The sequence below is a fragment of the Malaclemys terrapin genome, chromosome 11 (assembly GCF_027887155.1).
Source record: "Malaclemys terrapin pileata isolate rMalTer1 chromosome 11, rMalTer1.hap1, whole genome shotgun sequence".
NCBI lineage: Eukaryota > Metazoa > Chordata > Testudines > Emydidae > Malaclemys > Malaclemys terrapin.
In genome coordinates this window covers 36,186,213-36,206,271 of record NC_071515.1, presented here as the reverse complement: position 1 = coordinate 36,206,271, position 20,059 = coordinate 36,186,213, and the positions used below count along the sequence as shown (strand labels likewise).

The following is a 20,059-nucleotide window of genomic DNA, read 5'->3' as shown; positions in this document are numbered from 1 at the left end:
ATGAGCAATAAAAAGTCGAAAATATTGAGTCCAGCTGTACGAAGATGTATATATTTTAGAGAAAAAACGAGACATTTCAATCTGTACAAACCTTTTACAGAAAGACGTGCTGTACAAGATGCTTTTCCAGCATCGTTAGTCACTAGGCAAGTATAATCTCCGCTCTGAAGCGGACCAACATCAAACAACTCCAGTTCTGCAACCGAATCCTCCAAATAGACGTTACATTTATCCCCCGGTACCAGTTCATTGACCCCTCTAAACCAGTTCACCTTGAATGGAGGGGTTCCTCTGATAACGCTTGTGAAAGTTACACTTGTGCCTGGTAAAACATCCGAGGGTTCGGGCTTCTTCACAAAAGAGGGTGGTTCTAAACAATTTTTTAAAAAAAGTCAAGTCAATATCAAATAAACCTGATCTTTACATGTACAATGTGAAGATGAAGAGCAAAACATTTTATGTTCGAATGAATAGTTTCCCTCCAAATATGACCAGAAAATAAGAGACATTTCCAAGAAAGAAAAATTGTTATACAGAAGAGGATTTATGGCAAAGAGCTAATTGGCCATCTCATACTGACCTTGTACGTTTAATACAGCTCTGCATTCATCAGACCCGGCTACATTAGTAGCTTTACAGGTGTAACTTCCCGTATCTGATGAGTTCAGTGAATTCAGTTGCAAAACACAGAGGTTATCTGAAAACGTGGTTTGATGTTTTTCTCCACTAACTATCTTATTTCCATCTTGAAACCAAGCGATTGAAATAGGTGGCGACCCAGATACTTTGCACTCCAGAAGCACCGAAGAACCTAGCACACCATTTGTTTCTTTTAATTTTCTTGTGAAAGAAGGCGGAATGATACGATCTGTGTAAGGAAATGTAACAAATCCACAGCGGTTTAAAAGGCAGGAACATTTCCCAAAGAAAAGCTCGGCGAAATGCAGAAGAAAAACTACCGAACCAACCTAAAACATCAACTGAGGCTGTGCAGCTGCTCTTCCCAACGTCGTTCTGCACGGCAAAGGTGTACAATCCGCTGTCTCCCTTTTCCGAATCGAGAATTTTAAGCGTAGATACCTTGTTATGGACGGTAATTTTGTATTTGTGGCTGCTTGTCAGTTCTTTCCCATCCTTAAACCAGCCAACTGAAAGTTCGGGTGTGCCCGCCACTTTGCACTCTAAAGTGCAAACATCTCCCACCGTCACTCGCATTGGTTCTGCCTTCTCTACAATGATTGCCGGCTCTGAAAGGAGATGTGAGCAACAGTCATTGTAAACAACTCATCTTACTCGCTAGCTTTCTATACTTTGTACCACCACATTAGTACAAATAACTGTTTTGACTGTATTTAACACAAATTGCATTGCAACCTGTCGAGTCAGGGAAGTTTATGAAACTTCCTTTCTCCCATTTGTCTGTCTATCTTACACTGTAAGTAGTTTTGGGGTAAGGACTATTTCTTACTATGTATTTGTGCAGCGCCCAGCACAATGAGGATCTTAGTTGGGGACTTTAGATGCTGTCCTAATATAAATAAAATAAATAAATAAATAAATACAGAGGAAAAGAATAGTACGGACTCCACATCTGACCATATGTGTAAGACAAAGCGGTGACATTTTCTCCACTCGGTTTCCGCAGTCTCTCTCTCTCTCTCTCGGACCTCGACTGAGCAGAGGATAAGAGTTATGAATGGTGCCAAATTATGAAGTGGTTTCGTGACCAATAATAGTTGGGGACAAAGAGGTGGTCAGTTTCATTTCAATTTTAAAATCACACTCAAAAAGGTGTGTTGACCCCATATGTCACCTAGCCTCCTGAACGTTATAAAGATGGGCAGGGAATGCGTAACTTGGTGCTTACTTTATCTGTTCATTCCCTCTGAAGCACTTGGCATTGGCCATTGTCTGGAGACAGGATACTGGGCTAGATGGACCTTTGGGCTGACCCAGTCTGACTGTTCCTATGTTCTTTTGGATGCAGGTATTCCCCCAATCCCCCCGCGCCCCACCGTCATCTTTGTTACCAACCTAGAACTGTTAAGGTAGCCATACACTCCCGAGTTCCAGCATCATTGCTGATCTGACAGATATACTTCCCAGCGCTGCCTGGTTCTGCGTTTGCCAGCTGTAGAGTTGCAACGTTGTCCGCAAATGCAATCCTAGTGTTTTCACTTTCTCTAACGACGTCTTCCTTGTCTTTAAGCCACTGGACAGAAATTGGCTGAGAGCCTTCCACTGTTGCTTGTAATTCTACTGGCTCGCCAACCACAACTGAGATACTGTTTATTTTCGTCACGAATTTTGGTGGTTCTGAACAAGAAACGTGATTGTAGTAAAGATCTCCAGCATTCGCGTAAGAAACCATCAATAAGCGTCTTCTATGCGGGACCTAACACAGATTCTATGCAAATAAACTCACCTTTCAGTTGTACAGTGCAAATGCAAGAGTCACTCCCGACCTCGTTCTGTGCTTTGCATTGGTATTCGCCAATGTCTGAGGCGTCGACATTAAGAATGTGAATACTCGCATGGTAATTTTTGGATGTAACCTTATACTTTTTACTGCTGCGGATTTGTCGCTTATCTTTGTACCACGTGACTTCGAATGGGGGCGTTCCAGAAATTTCACATTCAAGACTCACATCAGTACCTTTGAGCATGTCTACTGGGGAAGGCTTCCTGCTAAACACAGGAGGTTCTACAAAAAGAAAAGCAGTTGGCATTGTTATAACGTTATTCGGCTATATGTAACGAACTGTAAAAGGATTCTTACAAAGTTACCACAGTAGCAGCAAGATTATGTTTTATGGGGAAAATCCGTGGAATGGATTTGTATTCTCCGGATTTTCTGGGCATATACTGTAATGAGCTCTGTCTGTTTTGGAGGCTGACAAGCAGACTTGTAGCAACTCTTTTAGCGAATGTATACAAAGGAAACAACAGTGTTACAGAATAGGAGCTACTCCCGTATGGCTGAACGCAGTAACACCCAATACCGTTATGTACAATTAAAATTAATCAGATTCCTGTTTCTGATCCTGAAAATTTCAGCGCCACGAGGCAGCAAATTTTAGGATTCTGAGAGGCATGGTGCAACTGAAGGAGTAATTTAGGAATAGCCTCCACATCCGTGAAGGATGGAGTAAGGGTAACATCTTTAAAATGACTTGCCCAGGCCCCGATGAAATATAGTAGAACGTGGCGAAAACTGGACAGGAAGAAAAAGGCTGCCCCAGAAAAAGAAATAAGCAACGTTCACTTGTGAATGTCTGAGTGGAGAATCACCGAAAATTAAGTACGAACTAATATGGGGAAGAATGATTTCTAACCTTTCACTATAACCTTAGTACTGCAGCTCGCCCTGCCAGCAGGATTGTAAGCTTCACATATGTAATCCCCACTGTCTTCAGTACTGAGATGGTTCATTTCAATCACTGCCACAGAATCACTGAAAGACATCCTGAATTTTTCACTGGCAATGATTTCATTGTCATTTCTGTACCATACCACTCGGATTTCTGGAGATCCACTTATTTTGCATTCAAATCGTGCGGAGTCACCGCGTTTTACTACTTTTGATGCTTCTAGCTTCTTAACAAACTTTGGAGGTTCTATGAAACCAAAAAAAAAAGGTGGAATAAATAGGGGAGACAAACGAGTGATTTCAGAATTAATACTGAAAAATAAAGAGAGAGAGAGCGCGCGCGCGAGAGAGAAGAACAAATTAAACAAATCCGATACTAAACATGAGTTAAGAGTTTCTAAAATCAAGAATGCACAAAAATAATGATCTTGGAACTATTTATAAGAACGATACTGGGCTCGACAAAAGACTGACAAGAAGAGAGCAACACAAAACAAGTCCATGTGCACACCTGTTACCAGCAAGGTTGCAGTACAAGAATCGCTACCAACGTCATTGGAAACTTGGCAAGTATAGTATCCACTCTTTGAAATATCCACCGAATAGAGAGTTAAGAAACCTGTTGATCCTTCTATCCCAATAAAACAATTAGCTCCAGATACAAGTTCCAAATCTTCTTTAAACCACTTCATTGCAAACGGAGGCGTTCCTTTCAACACAGTCTTAAACTCCACCGTAGAATTCGGGACGGCTTGCTGGTTTTCAGGTTTTACTAGGAAGCTTGCTGGCTCTACAATTTTCAAGGGAAAGAAATGTTTAGTTAAATCCTGGGCAGAAGGTATTTTTGAAAACCAAACAAAGTGAACAATCAAGAACACTAAGAATTCTAAGTACGCCTTAAAGAAATGAAGCGTCACACAAAGAGCAAAAAGTATACGGTAACTTTTCGCAATACTATTCAAAGCTATAAGATGGCAATTATTTTTAAAAGATCTATTTTCAATATCTACTATAGTTAAGAGAAGACGTAAAGAGTTCCAAACCTTTCACTGTTAAGACGGCGCTGCAAGAGTCACTCCCAGCAATATTAGTTACGCTACACGTGTAACTTGCAGTATCTGCCAACTCTAGTTTAGAAACTTCCATTGATACGGTATTCTCATGGCATAGGCTCCTGTATTTTGCACTATCATGAATTTCTTTTCCATCCTTATACCATTTAGCAGTAATGGGGAGTGAGCCAGAAACCTTACACTCCATATGAATAGACGATCCCAGAACTTGATCTATTTTCGTTAACTTTTTGGTAAATGATGGAGGGATTGTTTGATCTGCCCAACAAAATGGCAAAAACAAGAGTTAACGTCCTGCACCTCAAATTGCCTCCCGGTATTTTTGAAGCTATTAATTTTTTTCCACAAAGAAAGCAAAATGCAATGGAGCAAAATACAAACCTAAAACTGTCAAAACAGCTTCACAGGTGCTGCTTCCAAAATCATTTTCAACCTTAAAAGCGTATGTACCACTGTCCTCCTTCATTACCGATTCAATCCTGAAACTGGCCACGTTACTGTCAAAGCTCATGGTGTAATATCTACTGGGCAGAAGCTGTTTGCCATCTTTAAACCATTTCAGTTTGAGTTCTGGTGTTCCAGCCACAGTACATTCCAAGGTCACTGGGTCTTTTTCAGTCACTTTAACTGATTTAGTCTTTTCTATGATCTGAGCGGGTTCTGCAGTAAGAATTAAAGTGTAGACTCGTTATAGTTCTCTCTCCTGGTGAGCACGTGTCTTTTAAACTACTTCTACGAAAAAGGCTTGAAAGTACATAGCTCACAAACCTTGTACTAAGAGCAAGGCAAAGCATTTTTCAACTCCTGACTCATTCTTTGCCTGGCAGGTGTACCTCCCCCTGTGACCAATATCAATATGTTTTATTTTCAGTGTGGCCACATTGTCCTCGAACGTAATATGGAAGTTCTCATCTTCCTCGATAATTTTTTCATCTTTTATCCACGACACTGATAAAGGATGAGCACCCGCTACCGTGCATTGAAAAACAGCGGAACTTTTCAAGACGGTAGCGACGTTTTCTATCTTCTTTATGAAGGAAGGTGGTTCTGTGTTTTACAAAAAGAAGCCACGATAAAAGATATTGTTTAATCCTTATTAAGATACTAAAAGTAGGTAAGAAACTGAATGTTGGAGTCCCCCCTCCCCCCATCGTGGTAACTGAACTGACCTTTTAAACTAACTCTTGTGCTGCAAGAACAACTACCCCCATCATTGGATATAATGCACTGGTATTCCCCAGCATCTGAAAAATCGCAGTTGGTTACGACAAGGGTGAATATCGATTCCCTGTCGCTCATGGCGTATTTTTTGCTGCTGCGAATCTCCTTGTTATTCTTCAGCCATGTCACTTCAAACGGAGGAGTACCGGAGACTTCACATTCCAGCATGGCATCAAAACCCTTCACTACCTCAGCAGGTTTCAACTCCCTTATGAATGTGGGAGGTTCTATATAAAAAAAAAAAACAGGAGGAAAACACATAGCAGCTTAGGAAAACAGGAAAAAACCCTCATGACTGCAAAAAATAAAAAAATAAAAAAAAGAGGTGGGTGGAAAGGCTAATAACTAACCTTTCACTTTCAGTTCAATGCTGCAGCTCTCACTACCTGCGTCGTTGTGAGCTTCACAAACATAAATCCCACTATCCTCTATCTTGGCACTGGCTACTTTGAAAGTGGCAAAACCGTCTACGAATGCAATGCCATACTTAGCAGGGTCAGTTACTTCATTCCCATCCATATACCAAGTAACGTGGATTGCGGGCGTGCCTGCTACTTGGCATTCGAAACTGGTGGATTGTCCTTTTCTCAAAACTACTACGGGACTAGGCTTCTGAATAAACCTGGGTGGTTCTAAATATGAACAAAAAGGCAAGACTTTATTTACTCAATTTACATTCAAGAAATATTTCTTTTCTAATAAAAAAGAAACAGAACCCATGAGATTAAAAGGGTATAAAAATGCACACCTTTCACAAACAGGGCTGCTTTGCAAGTTGCAGTCCCAACATCATTGCTTATTTGACAGGTATAGTTCCCTGAATCAGAAGTCTTTGCTGAAAACAGCTCTAGCACACTTGACGTGTCATCCTTCCAGACAGAGCGAGTGGCTCCTGAGAGAAGTTCTTTGCTATCTTTAAACCACTTTATCTGCATAGGAGTGGTACCATTCACAAGAGCTTTGAAGAGAACTCTAGCATTGGGTATAACATCTTGTGACTGTGGTTTTTCAACAAAATACGGGGGTTCTACAACGAGTAAAAGAGAGGAGGAAAGAGAAGGGTAGGAGAAGAATCATTTTATGATCAAAAAGTCCAAAATAATAAATTGAAGGTCTTGTGTTTGCGAAAGAATAAGAAGCTCAAACCTTTGACTGTTAAATATCCACTGCACTGGTTACTTCCTGCTTTATTTGTTGCCTCACAAGTATAAGATCCACTGTCTGAACCTTCCAGCTGGTTGATTTCCAGGAATGCAGTGTTATCATGGAAAGAATATTTGTATTTTTCACTAGCCGTTATCTCTTCGTCATCCTTGTGCCACTGGATACTTATAGGATGTGAACCAGACACTATGCACTCTAAGTGAATGAAAGAACCCTTAATGCTGTCCATTTTCTTTAGCTTTTTTGTGAACTTGGGCGGTATGATAAGATCTATCCAACACAGTAAAAGCAAAGTGTTAGCTCATTTGACCACAGTGCTAGTTCTGGTATCAAAAAAGTAAAGCACAAATATATTTTACATCTCCCTCCCGCCCCCCCCCCCCCGGAAGAGAGACACAATACAAACCTAGCACATTAATGCTAGCGGTACAGCTGCTGCTTCCAACATCATTTTGAACCTCAAAAGTGTATTCTCCGCTATCTTTCTTTTCCGTATGAACTATCTTTAAGGCGGAGACTTGATCTGTAACACTGATTTTATATTTCGGACCCAAAGTCAACTCTTTTCCATCTTTGAACCATTTGGCTGCAATGTCTTTAGTGCCTGAAAATCTACACTGCAAGGTTGCTGGGTCTCCCTCAGTGACGTCAATTGACACGGCCTTGTCAGTTATTGTTGCGGGTTCTGATAAATAAAGGGATATATACGTATATGTTAAGTGTATTTTTAATATTCACCGTACACATGAATATGCGATTGTTCGAATTCTTTGAAAACATTCAGTGCTGAACCAACCTTTCACTGTTAGTAAAGCAGAGCATCTTTGAATTCCCGCATCATTTTTAGCCTGACAGAAATATTTCCCATCATGCTTCACTTCAATAGACCTGACAAGGAGAGTGGCCATGTTGTTCACAAACGTCATTTTGATATTGTTATCTTCAATGACGTCATCGTTATCTTTCAACCACGACACTGTGATCGGCAAAGAGCCCTTCAGGGCGGCCTGAAACACAGCGGACCCTCCTCTGAGAGAGCTAATGTTTTCAATCTTCTTCACAAATTGCGGGGGTTCTATCGGGAGAAAAAACAGACTCTCGGTAAGTTTCAGCTGGAGGGCAGAACGGTGTAAGGTAGAAGAACATACTTCAGCTCTGTTTCCCCGACTGATACCAACCTTTTAGGGTCACCCCAGCGCTGCAGACGCAGCTTCCTACCGCGTTAGTTACTCTGCACTGGTATTCACCAACATCGGAGGCATCAAACCTGAAAACGTGGAGGCTAATCAATGAATCCTCAATGCTTATTCTGTGCCTCCTACTGCTTCTGACAGGCTTGTTGTCCTTCAACCAAAATACTTCAAATGGAGGCGTACCCAGCACCTCGCACTCCAAAGCAACATCAGAATCCTTCAATACTTCCATGGGCTCAAACTCCTTGCTAAAATAAGGTGACTCTATAGCGCAAGAGAGAGATTGTGGTTTGTATTAATTAAGCATTGGCACCTTTTAAGGATGCAACGAACTTGGAGCGGGAATTGGGGCCGGGGAAATTTGACACAAACCTTGGACTGTGACAACACTACTGCAAATATCTTTGCCGGCATCATTTTTGGCCTCACAGATATATTCCCCACTGTCTTCAATCGCCACACCCATAAGTTTGAGAGTCGCCTTGGAGCCCACGAAGGACATCTTGTATTTGGCGCTTTCCTGAATTTCCCGGTCACCTTTGAACCAGGTGATTTTTATCTGAGGAGTGCCCGTTACTTGACAATCTAATTGCGCGTAATCTCCTGTCTTTAACAGCTGTGATGGCTCTGGCTTCTCGACGAAGGTAGCAGGTTCTATGGATTTAAGATAGGCATTAAGAATACAGAAAGAGGCGAAGAGTGTAAAAGGCAACAATGGGCTAAAATCTCAGTTCACCGGCACCTTGACGGCTGCGCCAGTGTGACTGAGAGCAGCCCAACAACTCAAAGATGTCAAGAAAGAAAGGGAATGCAAACCTTTCACAAACAAGTTTGCACTGCACGCAACTGAACCAGCCACGTTGCTGACTTTGCAGGTGTACTCCCCTGAGTCAGACGGTTTTACTGCGTAGAGTTCCAAATAACTCGCTAAAGCTTCAGTCAGAATATAGCAGGCTCCGCCGGTTTCCAGCTCACGGGCACCCTTAAACCATTGTATTGTGAGTGGCGGTGTTCCTTTTAAGGAACTCTTCAAACGCACCGTCGATCCGGGTGCTACTTCTTGGGACTCTGGTTCTACAACGAAGCTGGGTGGCTCTAAATGGGCGTTTAAAAGAAATAATGGCAAAGAGTAAGAAGTGTAACCTGCGTGGTGGGGAAGAATGAATCATTAAATGACACATCAAGAAGAAATACAAAACGATCTGCCAAACCTTTTACAACCAAAGTGCTACTGCTTTCTTTACTGCCCGCAGAGTTTGTGGCCCTGCAAGTGTAAATGCCAGAATCGTTCGTGTCTAGATGTTTTATTTCCAAAGACGCAGAACCTTCCGCAAACACTACTGTGTATTTTGCACTGGTAGTTAGCTCGTCGTCATGCTTAAACCACGAAACACTCATTGGAAGGGAGCCAGAGATTTTGCAGTCCATGCGGCAGGAGGCGCTAACTATGCTGTCAACATTCCTCAATGGTTTAACAAAGAACGGAGCAATGGCTCGGTCTGTTCAGTACACAACAAAGAAAAAACAATACGTGCAATGAGCATTTCAAGGTGTAACCCGATTTCTGCCCTATCTGGGCTTTAAATCTGAACAGTCCTTTGCAAAGAGCAAGATACCAACCTAACACAGTGAACGTGGTGGTGCACGAGCTGCGTCCAACATCGTTCGCAATCTCGAACGTGTACTCGCCACTGTCCTGCATTTCGGCGGTATAAAATTTTAGCTGGGCAACGTTATTTTTAAAACTGATTCTATACTTTTTGCTGGAAGCCAGCGGTTTGCCATCTTTGAACCATTTCGTTTTTAACTCTGGAGTGCCTGCAACTGTATATTCCAAAATTGCTGGGTCTCCTGCAGTCACCTCAATCAACTCAGGTTTCTCAGTAATTTGGGCAGGTTCTATAACAGAATTAAACAGTTGTTATTAGGGTCAAAATGGAATCGCTTTCCATTATATGTAGAATGCTGCGAAGTTAAAGTGTTCCTACACGGACCTTTCACTGCTAATTCTCCAAAACACGTTTGACTTCCTGCATCATTCTCCGCCACACATGTATACTTGCCACCAGAACTAATCTGGACACCCGTGATCTGCAGCGTTGCAAGACCATTTTCAAAGGTCACTTTGACTTTGTTATCTTCTTTAATAATGTCTTTCCCCTTCATCCACGTTATAGAAATAGGAGCGGACCCTTTCACAACGGACTGTAAAGTAACTGTGTCTTCAACAAGTGCAGTCACATTTTCGACTTTCTTAATAAAAGACGGTGGTTCTATTTCGAAAGAAAAAAACTTACTTATTACTACATCTTTCCCAAGCCCATGATGCAGCATATTAATGGTTATTTTAAAAATAAACTTGCCTATTATATAGCATCAATGCACTGGTTAGTTAGCTACATCAGGAGGAAAATTTGGGGATGGGTCGGGGAATTGCATTTCCAAGCTGGATAAGCGAAGGGTTGAACACATCACTTGACATAACGTGTTCAGATGTGGGTGCGGGTGAATGGTAACTGAATTGCTGTCACTTCTTGCAGCCTAGCATAAGATTTTGCACTGATAGCAATTCTAGTAAAATTTGCCTTCTGCTTTCCCTTCCAAATTCAGAAGCATGATGGCAGATACACACAAGATATAATGGTACATTAAAGAGAATAAGAAAATAGGGGGAAAACAATTAAGAAACACGTTTTTAAGAGACAAGATTTTTTCTACCTCTACAGTATGTTAAGAGTTTTCCTTTGCTCACTGACCTTTCAGTATGAACGTTGCACCGCAGAAGCATTTACCAACTTCGTTAGCTACAACGCACTCATATTCACCAACATCTGCACTATTAAAGGAAGAGATCTCCAGAAAAACAAGAGATTTCTGAGAGATCAATCTGTATTTTTTACTACTGCGAATCTGCTTCTTGTCTTTAAACCAGCTCATTTCGAATGGTCCAGTACCAGCAACCTCACACTGAAGTGTAGCGTTTGTTCCTTTCACTATCTCTGCCGGTTCAAGTGTTTTGATGAAAGAAGGGGGTTCTATAAAAGTATTAAAGCATCAATAAAGAATTAGTTACTGACACCAAAACAGAAAGTCATTTCTCAAATAAAATTGCCAGTGATTGTAAGAACAAACCTTTGACAACTATTTCAGTGCTGCAGCTATCACTGCCAGCATCATTAACTGCTTCACAAGAGTAACTTCCACTATCTTCAACTTTCACGTCGGAAATATCTAGCACAGCTACAGAGCTGACAAATGACATTCTGTACGTGTTACTCTCTCTAATTTCTTTGTTATTCTTGAACCACGTAACTTGGATTTCAGGAGACCCTTTGATTTTGCACTGAAGGTGTGCTGACTCGCCCGGTGTCAATAAATAAGATGGATCCACCTTCTTCAAAAATGATGGTGGCTCTAAAGGAAGATTTCAAAAAGAAAGAAACCTGAAATTTGAAGCTCTGAAAGATTGATTAAACACATCAACATTTAGAGGTGCTAACAGGAATCTCAACCAAGCCACAGTTCTAGTGATTCCTGTTAAAAAAAAAAGCAGTTTATTTAAACAAAGAGAGATTACATCCTCCCCACCCCGGAATAAACTAAATAACTTCTTGGTGAAAATACATGTTTATTTAAACAAAGAATGATAGATTAAAAAACCCAAGAATAAATTAAAGAATGTATTGGTAAAAAGAAATATTAGGCGACACGGACTACACTGAGAGCTTAAAAAGGAACATTCATTAATAACAGACAAAATACGTTCAATAAAGACAGGAACACGGTGTGCATACAGTGTACTCTAAACACAGAATCCTGAGAGCAAGACTGACTAAGAACAATTTACCTCTCAGTGGAATTAGACATCATCCTATGCATTCTATCGCCTGTATTTCTAGCCTGCGTAGATTTAATAGATATTTCAAGAAATATAAAGTTCAAAGTAGATGAACAACTTTCTTACCTCTGATTGTGACAGTTGCAGAAGAGGAGCTACTTCCAGCCTCATTCGAAGCCGTGCATACATAATTTCCTGAATCTTTAAGTTTAGCCAGGGGGATTTCAAGTGATGCTATTTTGTCTTCAAAACAAATTTTATAATCTTTGCCTGGGGGTATTTTGTTCCCATCTTTATTCCACGCTACTGTTACTTTCCTATCTTCATCTACTTGGCACTCCAGACGTATCTTCTTATTGACAGCAGACTGCACCGACTGTAACTCCTTAATGAAATGAGGCTTATCAATAATTACCATTTCCCCCTGGCAGATGTCAGCTCCAAACTTGTTTGAGGCTTTGCAAGTGTAAACTCCTCTGTCGTTTACTGTAACATGTTTAATCTCTAAACTATGCTTATTATCAACGGTTGAAATCTTGTGATGTTCTGAAGAAGAGATGGCAGCGCCGTCTCTCTGCCACACCGTGTCGATCACCGGAGTGCCTGACACAGTACACAGGAACCTGGCACTTTTACCCACAAAAGTAGTGATAGATTCGGGTCTGGTTAGAAAGGTTGGAGGAAACGCTTCTGCAAAAAGAAATGGTTTCATGGTTATATTGGGCTGGCACCAAAGCCACTATTGTCTCTATATATGCCAAAGGCAGAGAAAAGGAGGAGAATAGTTTGTCTTCGGACACACGTTTCAAATTTGTTTAAACTAAGGATTGAACAATAAAGAAACTGAAAAGCGGAAAAAGAATGAAAAACATTTTGACCGTCTGGACCGATATATAGCAATGACGAGTGTAGATCCAAAAGCCAGTATTTCATTTAGCAAGACTGGCCAAAATGCCAAATGCTTGTGATTCTGTTATTAATTTATGCTGCTTTCATAATTTAGCCAGTAATGATTGATCCAATAAGGAAAGGAAACCGAAAACCAAAACCCCCATACATTTAGACCGCAGAAAAAATATAGGGAGAAACCTATAAGATATTATAAATGTGTTGTTTTTGAGATGTTCATAAAATATCGTAAATTGAGATATGCCTGTAAACATCTTTTATTCATTGCAAGATCACTCCACCCAACCATTCAGTAATTACTGCCCAAGCACGGCGCTTGGATGTTAAATAAAGCAGAGTACAACTAGACAATGAATGAATGTAAGTATATACTGAGCACTACATCGAAGAAGCTGGATCCAAGACGACTGATGTCATATATTACAAATAATTTGAAATTCTTCTCCCAGAGCTGAAGACATTGCATTCTTTCTTGCTCGATAGCTCAGAGACCACAATGACTAAACACATTAATTGGCATTTTAAAAAATGTATCTCCCCTTTAATTATCTTCTGGAGGCTAAATTATGTCTTTGTAAAATAATCATATTCTCGGTTTAAAGTGGATTTGTTCCCGCTTCCCCACCCCATGACGTCTCGAAATGCTTTGAATCGATTATCAACCGCGAGATGGTTTTTCCTTCGCTGGATGCAGAAAACAAGAAAAGAAAAAACAAAGAAACAAAAAATCCCTGACACTGGTGTTGCCAAAATTCTTTTCTGTCTTCACACCTGCCAGATGAAAAGACTAGCTATCTGCGCTTGTGTGCAATGTAAGAACTCATAATCCTAAAATAAGTGTTTTAAAAATATAAAGCAATGAAACAATCGGAGGATGTTAATGCAAAAATAAAATTAGCATTAAGATGCCGTACTTACCAGTCACCGTTAAAATAGCTGTAGAGCTTACACTGCCATACTGATTGGAAGCTTTGCAACTGTATTCTCCACAGTCAACTACTTGAGGTCTTGGAATTTCCAGCGTGGACACGTATTTCGTGGTCTGTATGGAATACTTGTCGCCGTCATATATTTCTCGGCCAGCTCTATACCACTGGAATCTGACATTAGGAGCAGTCTCAGTCTCACAGGTAAACTTGGCCAGGTGGTTCACGGCTACTTCCTGCGACTCGAGTCTTCTCCTCAGTATGGGTGCAACTAGAATTGGAAGTACAAATTAATTCGAATACCCGCTCATCAGTATATGTACCCCAAATAACTGTTAATGAAGTGACCAACTGAAATTAGATGGGTGATTTACTAGCAATCCAAGGAAAGTGACTGTAAAGAAAACAAAATGACTGTCAACGATGGAAGCAGATTATAAGCAGTGCTAAACCTAGTGAATGGACTACATTGCAGTGCGTAATGAAATCAGAAAAAGGACTAAGAGGTGATACTACTAGACACATGCGTAACAATGTGATATAGAAATATACCACGTTGTACTGGAACAGTGGAAAACGAAGAAGTGTATGAAACTGTGCTAAAAATGGTGCAATGCTTTAAAGACCCGTTGCAATGATGAGAAGGATAAAAACAAGAAAACCGATCGCCGCTTTGTGGATAAGGGGATGAAAGTGTTGATGCATGCGCTGTTAAGAAATTCTGATGCAAGCAGAAATATACACGACACTATTACACGCGGTTGGGTTTTTATCATTTATGAGACGAAAGCAAAAAGGCAACTAACTGTATTACAGAAAAGTGAAAAAGTGCGAATTACTTTAGGAAAAAAAGTGGGAAGGAAAAACGAAAAATTGACAGAATGTCCAAAAGGACATGGGAAGTGGAGAAAGAATAGGGGAAAACTATGGTTAGTTCTGTGATTACATTAATGAAGTCTAATTGCTTTTCATATCCGTATCGATATGGAGATACAGATATATATATTCTATTTAATTAGAAAGTTAGTGAATATTAGGAGGCAATATTTTATCCCCATAATCCAACCTCTTTTTACAACTGTGAGTTTCGCTGATGTTGTTGTTTTTCCACCTTCATTCAGTGCCTCACAGGCATACTCTCCTTGATGCACTTCCTTGTGTACTTTGTTGATTACTAGTGTGTATGTGTCATGATCTTGTAAACACTTGAACTGTTTGCCTGAAGACACCAGTTTACCCTCAAAATACCAATTCACCTTTTTGACGTTTGTTATAATTGATATAAGACTTAAGCTATCACCTTCCTCTACAACAGTGTCTAGGAGATTTCTGTGAATGACGGGATAATCTTCTCTAACTAGCTTGTCCTCTGGCTTCCCTGCCTGAGTTATGAGAACCTCGCCACCATCTTCCTCAGATATTTCTTCCTTTTTCTGTTTCATTGTCAGTATCTGTACTGGTTTCTCCAATGGCACAGCTGCTAAAGCAACGTCGGCAGTGACTGCGGTTGCACCGACATCTCTGATCAGACTTCTGACAGCAACGGTGCTGACTGCTCGCGCAGGCAAAAGCTGTTGCAGCTGCGCTTCAGATTCTGTGGCTAGTTCAGCCCGCTGAGGCTCCAGCGCCTCAGAAATAGGACTCGCGGATTCCTGTTGCACTGGCTTATCAGCAACAGTAGCCGATGAGAGTTCTGAGAAAGGCGCATGCGTGATAGACAACTTCTGAGGCCCAGTTACTGACATAGCTCTGGGCTGTTCTGCGATCAAAATATGTTTTTCTTCGTAAATAATCGAATACAAAGCAGCCTTTAGTTCAGTTTTCAAGCCAACTATCTGAGGGTATATTTCTTCTAGAGAGACAGTTATTTCTATGGGACTGGAACTCCCTGTGGTTATAAGGTAGGTGCACATTGTATATTTAGGTTCCTTGTTGACTTTCACTGTCTTTACTTCAATATTTTTTATATCACCCAACCATTCGGAAAACAAGAGATGTTGTTCACTAGTCATTGCAGCTTTCAGGGCGCTTCTGATCTGAGTCTTCATGTCTAAGCTACAACCCTTGGGAACTTGAACAACAAACTGGTTTTCTTTGGAAAGGACTTCTCTTTCTTGTATTTCATGTACGCTCAGTGTCTCCTTTGCTTGCCTCTCTACCTGTACAGTTCCAGTTTCTGACCTCGTTAGTTCGATTGCATGTTCTTCCTTGAGAGGCTGCCTTTCTTCTAGTATTAATGGTAGCCTCACTGACTGTCCTTCTTGAATTCTTGCAGCAAAATCGTGTTCTGCGGCTACTAGCATATTTGCACTCTCTAGTGGAACACTTCCTTCCTCGGTGCAAACAGATTCTGAAAGGAATCTGGGTTCAGATTTCACCTCACCGCTCACGGTCTGAATCTCCTCAAATGGTTCAACATGACCCCGGTCCAAGGCCCTGCTCTCAGTCACGATCGATAGCTGCATAACTGTTTGAGAGTCTTCTTTTCTCAGGGCAGCTTTCTGCTCCTTTTCTGCCGCACTGATGATTTGTTCTTTTGGCAGAGGTATATCCTCAGCCACTGTGGTAAGACAGGTCGGTAGCTGAGGTTCAACTGTAGTTGTGGGGTGTAATCCTTCGGTACTGCTCTGAAAAGCTTCCAGCTGTTCCGCAGATAACCCGTTCTTCTCTTCTGTTGTTGCTGCCCGATTAAACATTTTTTCTTCTCTCTGGAAAGCCACGTGGGATACAGGTTTTTGAAAAGCCAGCATGTCTTCCTTAGGCAACACATGCTCTGACTGGGTTGTCTGGAGGTGGAGGGCGGAAGGGGGCTCTTTGACAGGCTGAATGCTAACCGCCCCATCCAGGGCAGAGAACTGACTAGTGCTTTCATAAGGGAAGGGGGTTTGTTCTTCTGAGACTAACGCGTGCAGCAACATTGGGGTTTTCCTAGAGACTGCTTGATCCTCTGGCAGCGCCACAAAACTAAAATGCCCTTCTCTAGGGAGTGTTGTTTGCCCATGTACCACCGACAAATTCAATAGCTTTGCGCCTTCCTTTTGGGTTTCTACAGTTACTGTCCTGTCAAGTCCGGGGACTTGCTGCGCGTGCTCACCCGCGAGCTGCTGCTTCTCTTCCGTAACGAGAGCAGCTTTCACAACCCTCTCCTGCACCAATGCCCCCCTTTGCTGAGCTGCTGACGGGACATCAAAGGCGCCCTCTTTTAGAAACATCCCCTGGGAATCAGTTATAGGCACGTGTAACTCCGCTGGCGATTCCCGTGCTGGTTTCGCTTCCGCAGGTAAATCCAGGGCGCCTAGCTCCTGGGCATGAGCTTCGCCTATTCGCTGCTGTTCCGCAGCTAAGGCCAGTTGAAATTCCTCCTTCTCGCCTTCCAGCCTCAGGAGAGCCTTCTGGCGCGTAGGCGCTTCTAGCGCGAAGGAAGTTTCTTTAGGCAGCTCCTGGATGTCTTCAACTCTGGGGGTGTGTAATAGCTGCTGGGGTTCGCGGGCTGAGGTCCCCGCCTCCGCCCCCGCGCTCGGAAGAGGCACCGCTGTGCTCGCGGTCACTGCACGCTGCTCTTCAGCCACCGCAGAGAGAAAGGTCGATTTCTCTTCTCGGGCCGCCTGCAGCGCAACCCTCTCCGGGGGGTGAATCTGCAGTTCCTTTTCTTTGTCCTGCGGGCTGCTCTCCTCTACTACTGGCAAACAAATAGCGGGGCCCACCTGGGGTTCAGGACCAGGCAACCCAGCTACTGGGGGGCTTTTAATTGGCTCAAGACATGGCTCCAGCAGGCTCGGGTGCTCCCGAACCTCATTCGTAGAGAAAGCTGCGGGAGGAAGCTGCTTTGCTGTTGAAACCCCCGTTTCTGCAGCTTGAGGAGAAACATCTAGGCTCTCCGCAGCCTCACGGGATTCCAGTACCGCCGCTTGCTGCGTAAGAACCGTCTCCTGCTGTATGCTAGCGGCGGAGTGAGAAACCTCAAGCAAGGAGTCCACCTCTTCGCTATGTACCGAGGGCCTGCCCTCCGTCCCGATTGTATACAACACTTGCTGGTCCCGCTGCCCACCCTCACCTGGCAATTTAACAGCATATAAACGAGACTCGGTAGTCTGCTCACTTACGGTTTCTTTGTACGATTTCGTAAGATGTTTCTGAACGACTTTCTGTTCCTTATACTGAAACACAGCAGCGGTGTCCAGTACAAGCAGTTCTGCAGAACAAGTGGCTTCCCCAAGGGGATTTATGGCTTTACAGATATATAACCCACCATCATCTCTCTGACACTGATGGACCGTTAATGAACCCGAGCCGTCAGGATTATGAACCACAGTGTAGTATACATTAGAGAAAATCTGGTGATTTCCCTTAAACCATTGCACTTCGGGTACAGGTTCTCCAAGCACTGTATACTCAAATACAACAGGGAGACCTTGAACACACTGAACAGGTTCCACTTTCTTCACAAAGCAAGGGGGGTTGGGATTTCTTTTCTTTTCCAAGGGTTTCTTCACCTCTAGTTCTACCACCGATTTTGTGTAGACTTCTCCAATCTCTTTTGGCTTCACCTTTAGATAGGCACTGCATGCAGTCTCTCCATACTTATTACTGGCAATGCAAGTGTACTCACCCTCATCTTCAGATTTTGTATAGAGAATGATAAGACTATAATCGCTACCATCAAATACAAATTTGTGATCCGTGGAAGAGGTTAACCTTACTCCATTAAAGAACCACTGGATTTTAGGTTTTGGACTGCCAGTAACAGTAACTGAGAGTCTAGCTACATCTCCTAGACTTATTTCAACATTAGAAACGTGTTTGAGGAAAACTGGGACGCTGCCTTCCTCCGTTTTCATCTCTAATTTACTGGAGTAAACAGAATTTTCAGGCATAAATTCAAGTGTTTTATCTCTATCAGACAATTGAAGGCCGCTGCTGTAACTTTCGGTTCTTTCTTCCTCAGTAGACACAACAACAGAACTAGAAAAGTCTGTATGGGAAAAAATTATTTAGTTTTACTAAAACGTTTTGCTGAAAACTTCTATTTAGTAATCACTAGAGAACATGAATAAAACAGGTCTGTTAGTGTAGTTATTTTTTGTTTACCTTGTAGCATTCTCAATACCATGAAACAGCTTAACAATGAACCTGAACTCCTTTTTCTGTCATAACTCAAACTATATGATTCCACTAAACTGAGAGCCATATCATGCTACAATTTCTGATAAAGAACTATCCATTTGGAACAATGGGGAGAATTGTTAAAAAGCTGATGGAACCATATGGCCCAAATATTTTTGTACAATTTATTTAATTTAGAAAATATTAATATTTCAGTTATTTATTCATTTTAACAAGTAGAATCAAAGTTGTGCATTTATATGCATGTTTTATATGTACAGATTAATAAACAATGACGTAACATTTATGAAAAGGGTCTAATTAATCCACCACACTAAGAAACCTTATACTCTGGTCTCAATTGCATTGGCTTAACTGAGAGTCATATGGGACACTGCCTTTGATTGTTTGAATGCCTAGATACTTCCGGGGGATACAATAAAGCTATGATGCTAAGAGTCACAATTCCTTCAATATCTAGAGAGAAGGCTAACTCTGTTTCCTGGGTTTTGTGGATTAAAGAAGATGCCGCGTGTTAATTTAATGTTATGTTGTTGTACTTTGTTTTAGTGGTGGTTTAAAAAACGAGAGGAAGAAGATCTTGAGAGACACCTCTGTTGCTCTTTGTGGACACAAAAGGAGTAATGGAACCTTTGTTACAGCCACGTTGTTTATCTGGAATATTTCCTTTTTTCCCCCCAGCAGAATTTTAAAGCTATCCAGAAACAGTGCAATACCTAGAGAGTTTGGAAACCAAATCCTGCGGTCCTTACCAGGCAAAACTTCCACTGAATTCCGAGTAAGGTCTGCAGTATTTGGCCCTAGAAAAACTTGAGATGTTCAACAAAATCAAAAGCAGTTAGTAGAAAAATATCTCCTGGTTGTCTAATAATTAATTACATGTTCACAGTTATATGAGTTAAGTAAAAAATCTGCATTCCAACCACAAAGCAAAAAAAGCAGCAATAAAATGCTCCTTCAGATTAATTCATCTCTCTAGAAGATACTAATCTTTTCCTAAATCAAAAATGAAATAACATTTTAAAAATCGCAGAAGGAGATGGGTAGACTAAACAAGTATTACAAGCATTAGAAAAACATTCATGCAGTTATTTAAATATTTTCATCTTTTAAAAAGGACCTTATACCCTACAATTTATGAGTTTTTCTGTAAGAAGGGTGCTATAGTTCTGATGTACCGTAAACTGCTATGGCCAGTAACGTGAAGGGGGCCGGTTTTGCCACCTTTACTGTCGTTGAAA

The 20,059-nt window shown here is 41.5% G+C and overlaps 1 protein-coding gene across 1 annotated transcript in view; it reads right to left on the bottom strand.

Moving 5' to 3' along the window:
• The window catches only part of TTN (titin), a 310,422-nt gene that overhangs the window by 229,895 nt on the left and 60,468 nt on the right, over window positions 1-20,059 (bottom strand). Inside the window, exons 48-74 of the mRNA XM_054044429.1 lie at window positions 14,761-18,666; window positions 13,687-13,965; window positions 11,986-12,549; window positions 11,154-11,435; window positions 10,778-11,056; window positions 10,016-10,294; window positions 9,642-9,920; window positions 9,233-9,520; window positions 8,838-9,116; window positions 8,394-8,675; window positions 8,007-8,285; window positions 7,625-7,903; window positions 7,235-7,513; window positions 6,811-7,098; window positions 6,413-6,691; window positions 6,015-6,296; window positions 5,613-5,891; window positions 5,212-5,490; window positions 4,825-5,103; window positions 4,414-4,701; window positions 3,882-4,160; window positions 3,336-3,617; window positions 2,426-2,704; window positions 2,035-2,316; window positions 969-1,247; window positions 581-868; window positions 92-370 (exon numbers count right to left, since the gene is read on the bottom strand). Coding sequence (XP_053900404.1) covers window positions 92-370; window positions 581-868; window positions 969-1,247; window positions 2,035-2,316; window positions 2,426-2,704; window positions 3,336-3,617; window positions 3,882-4,160; window positions 4,414-4,701; window positions 4,825-5,103; window positions 5,212-5,490; window positions 5,613-5,891; window positions 6,015-6,296; window positions 6,413-6,691; window positions 6,811-7,098; window positions 7,235-7,513; window positions 7,625-7,903; window positions 8,007-8,285; window positions 8,394-8,675; window positions 8,838-9,116; window positions 9,233-9,520; window positions 9,642-9,920; window positions 10,016-10,294; window positions 10,778-11,056; window positions 11,154-11,435; window positions 11,986-12,549; window positions 13,687-13,965; window positions 14,761-18,666 — 11,496 coding nt within the window. The remainder of the gene's footprint in view (window positions 1-91; window positions 371-580; window positions 869-968; window positions 1,248-2,034; window positions 2,317-2,425; window positions 2,705-3,335; window positions 3,618-3,881; window positions 4,161-4,413; window positions 4,702-4,824; window positions 5,104-5,211; window positions 5,491-5,612; window positions 5,892-6,014; window positions 6,297-6,412; window positions 6,692-6,810; window positions 7,099-7,234; window positions 7,514-7,624; window positions 7,904-8,006; window positions 8,286-8,393; window positions 8,676-8,837; window positions 9,117-9,232; window positions 9,521-9,641; window positions 9,921-10,015; window positions 10,295-10,777; window positions 11,057-11,153; window positions 11,436-11,985; window positions 12,550-13,686; window positions 13,966-14,760; window positions 18,667-20,059) is intronic.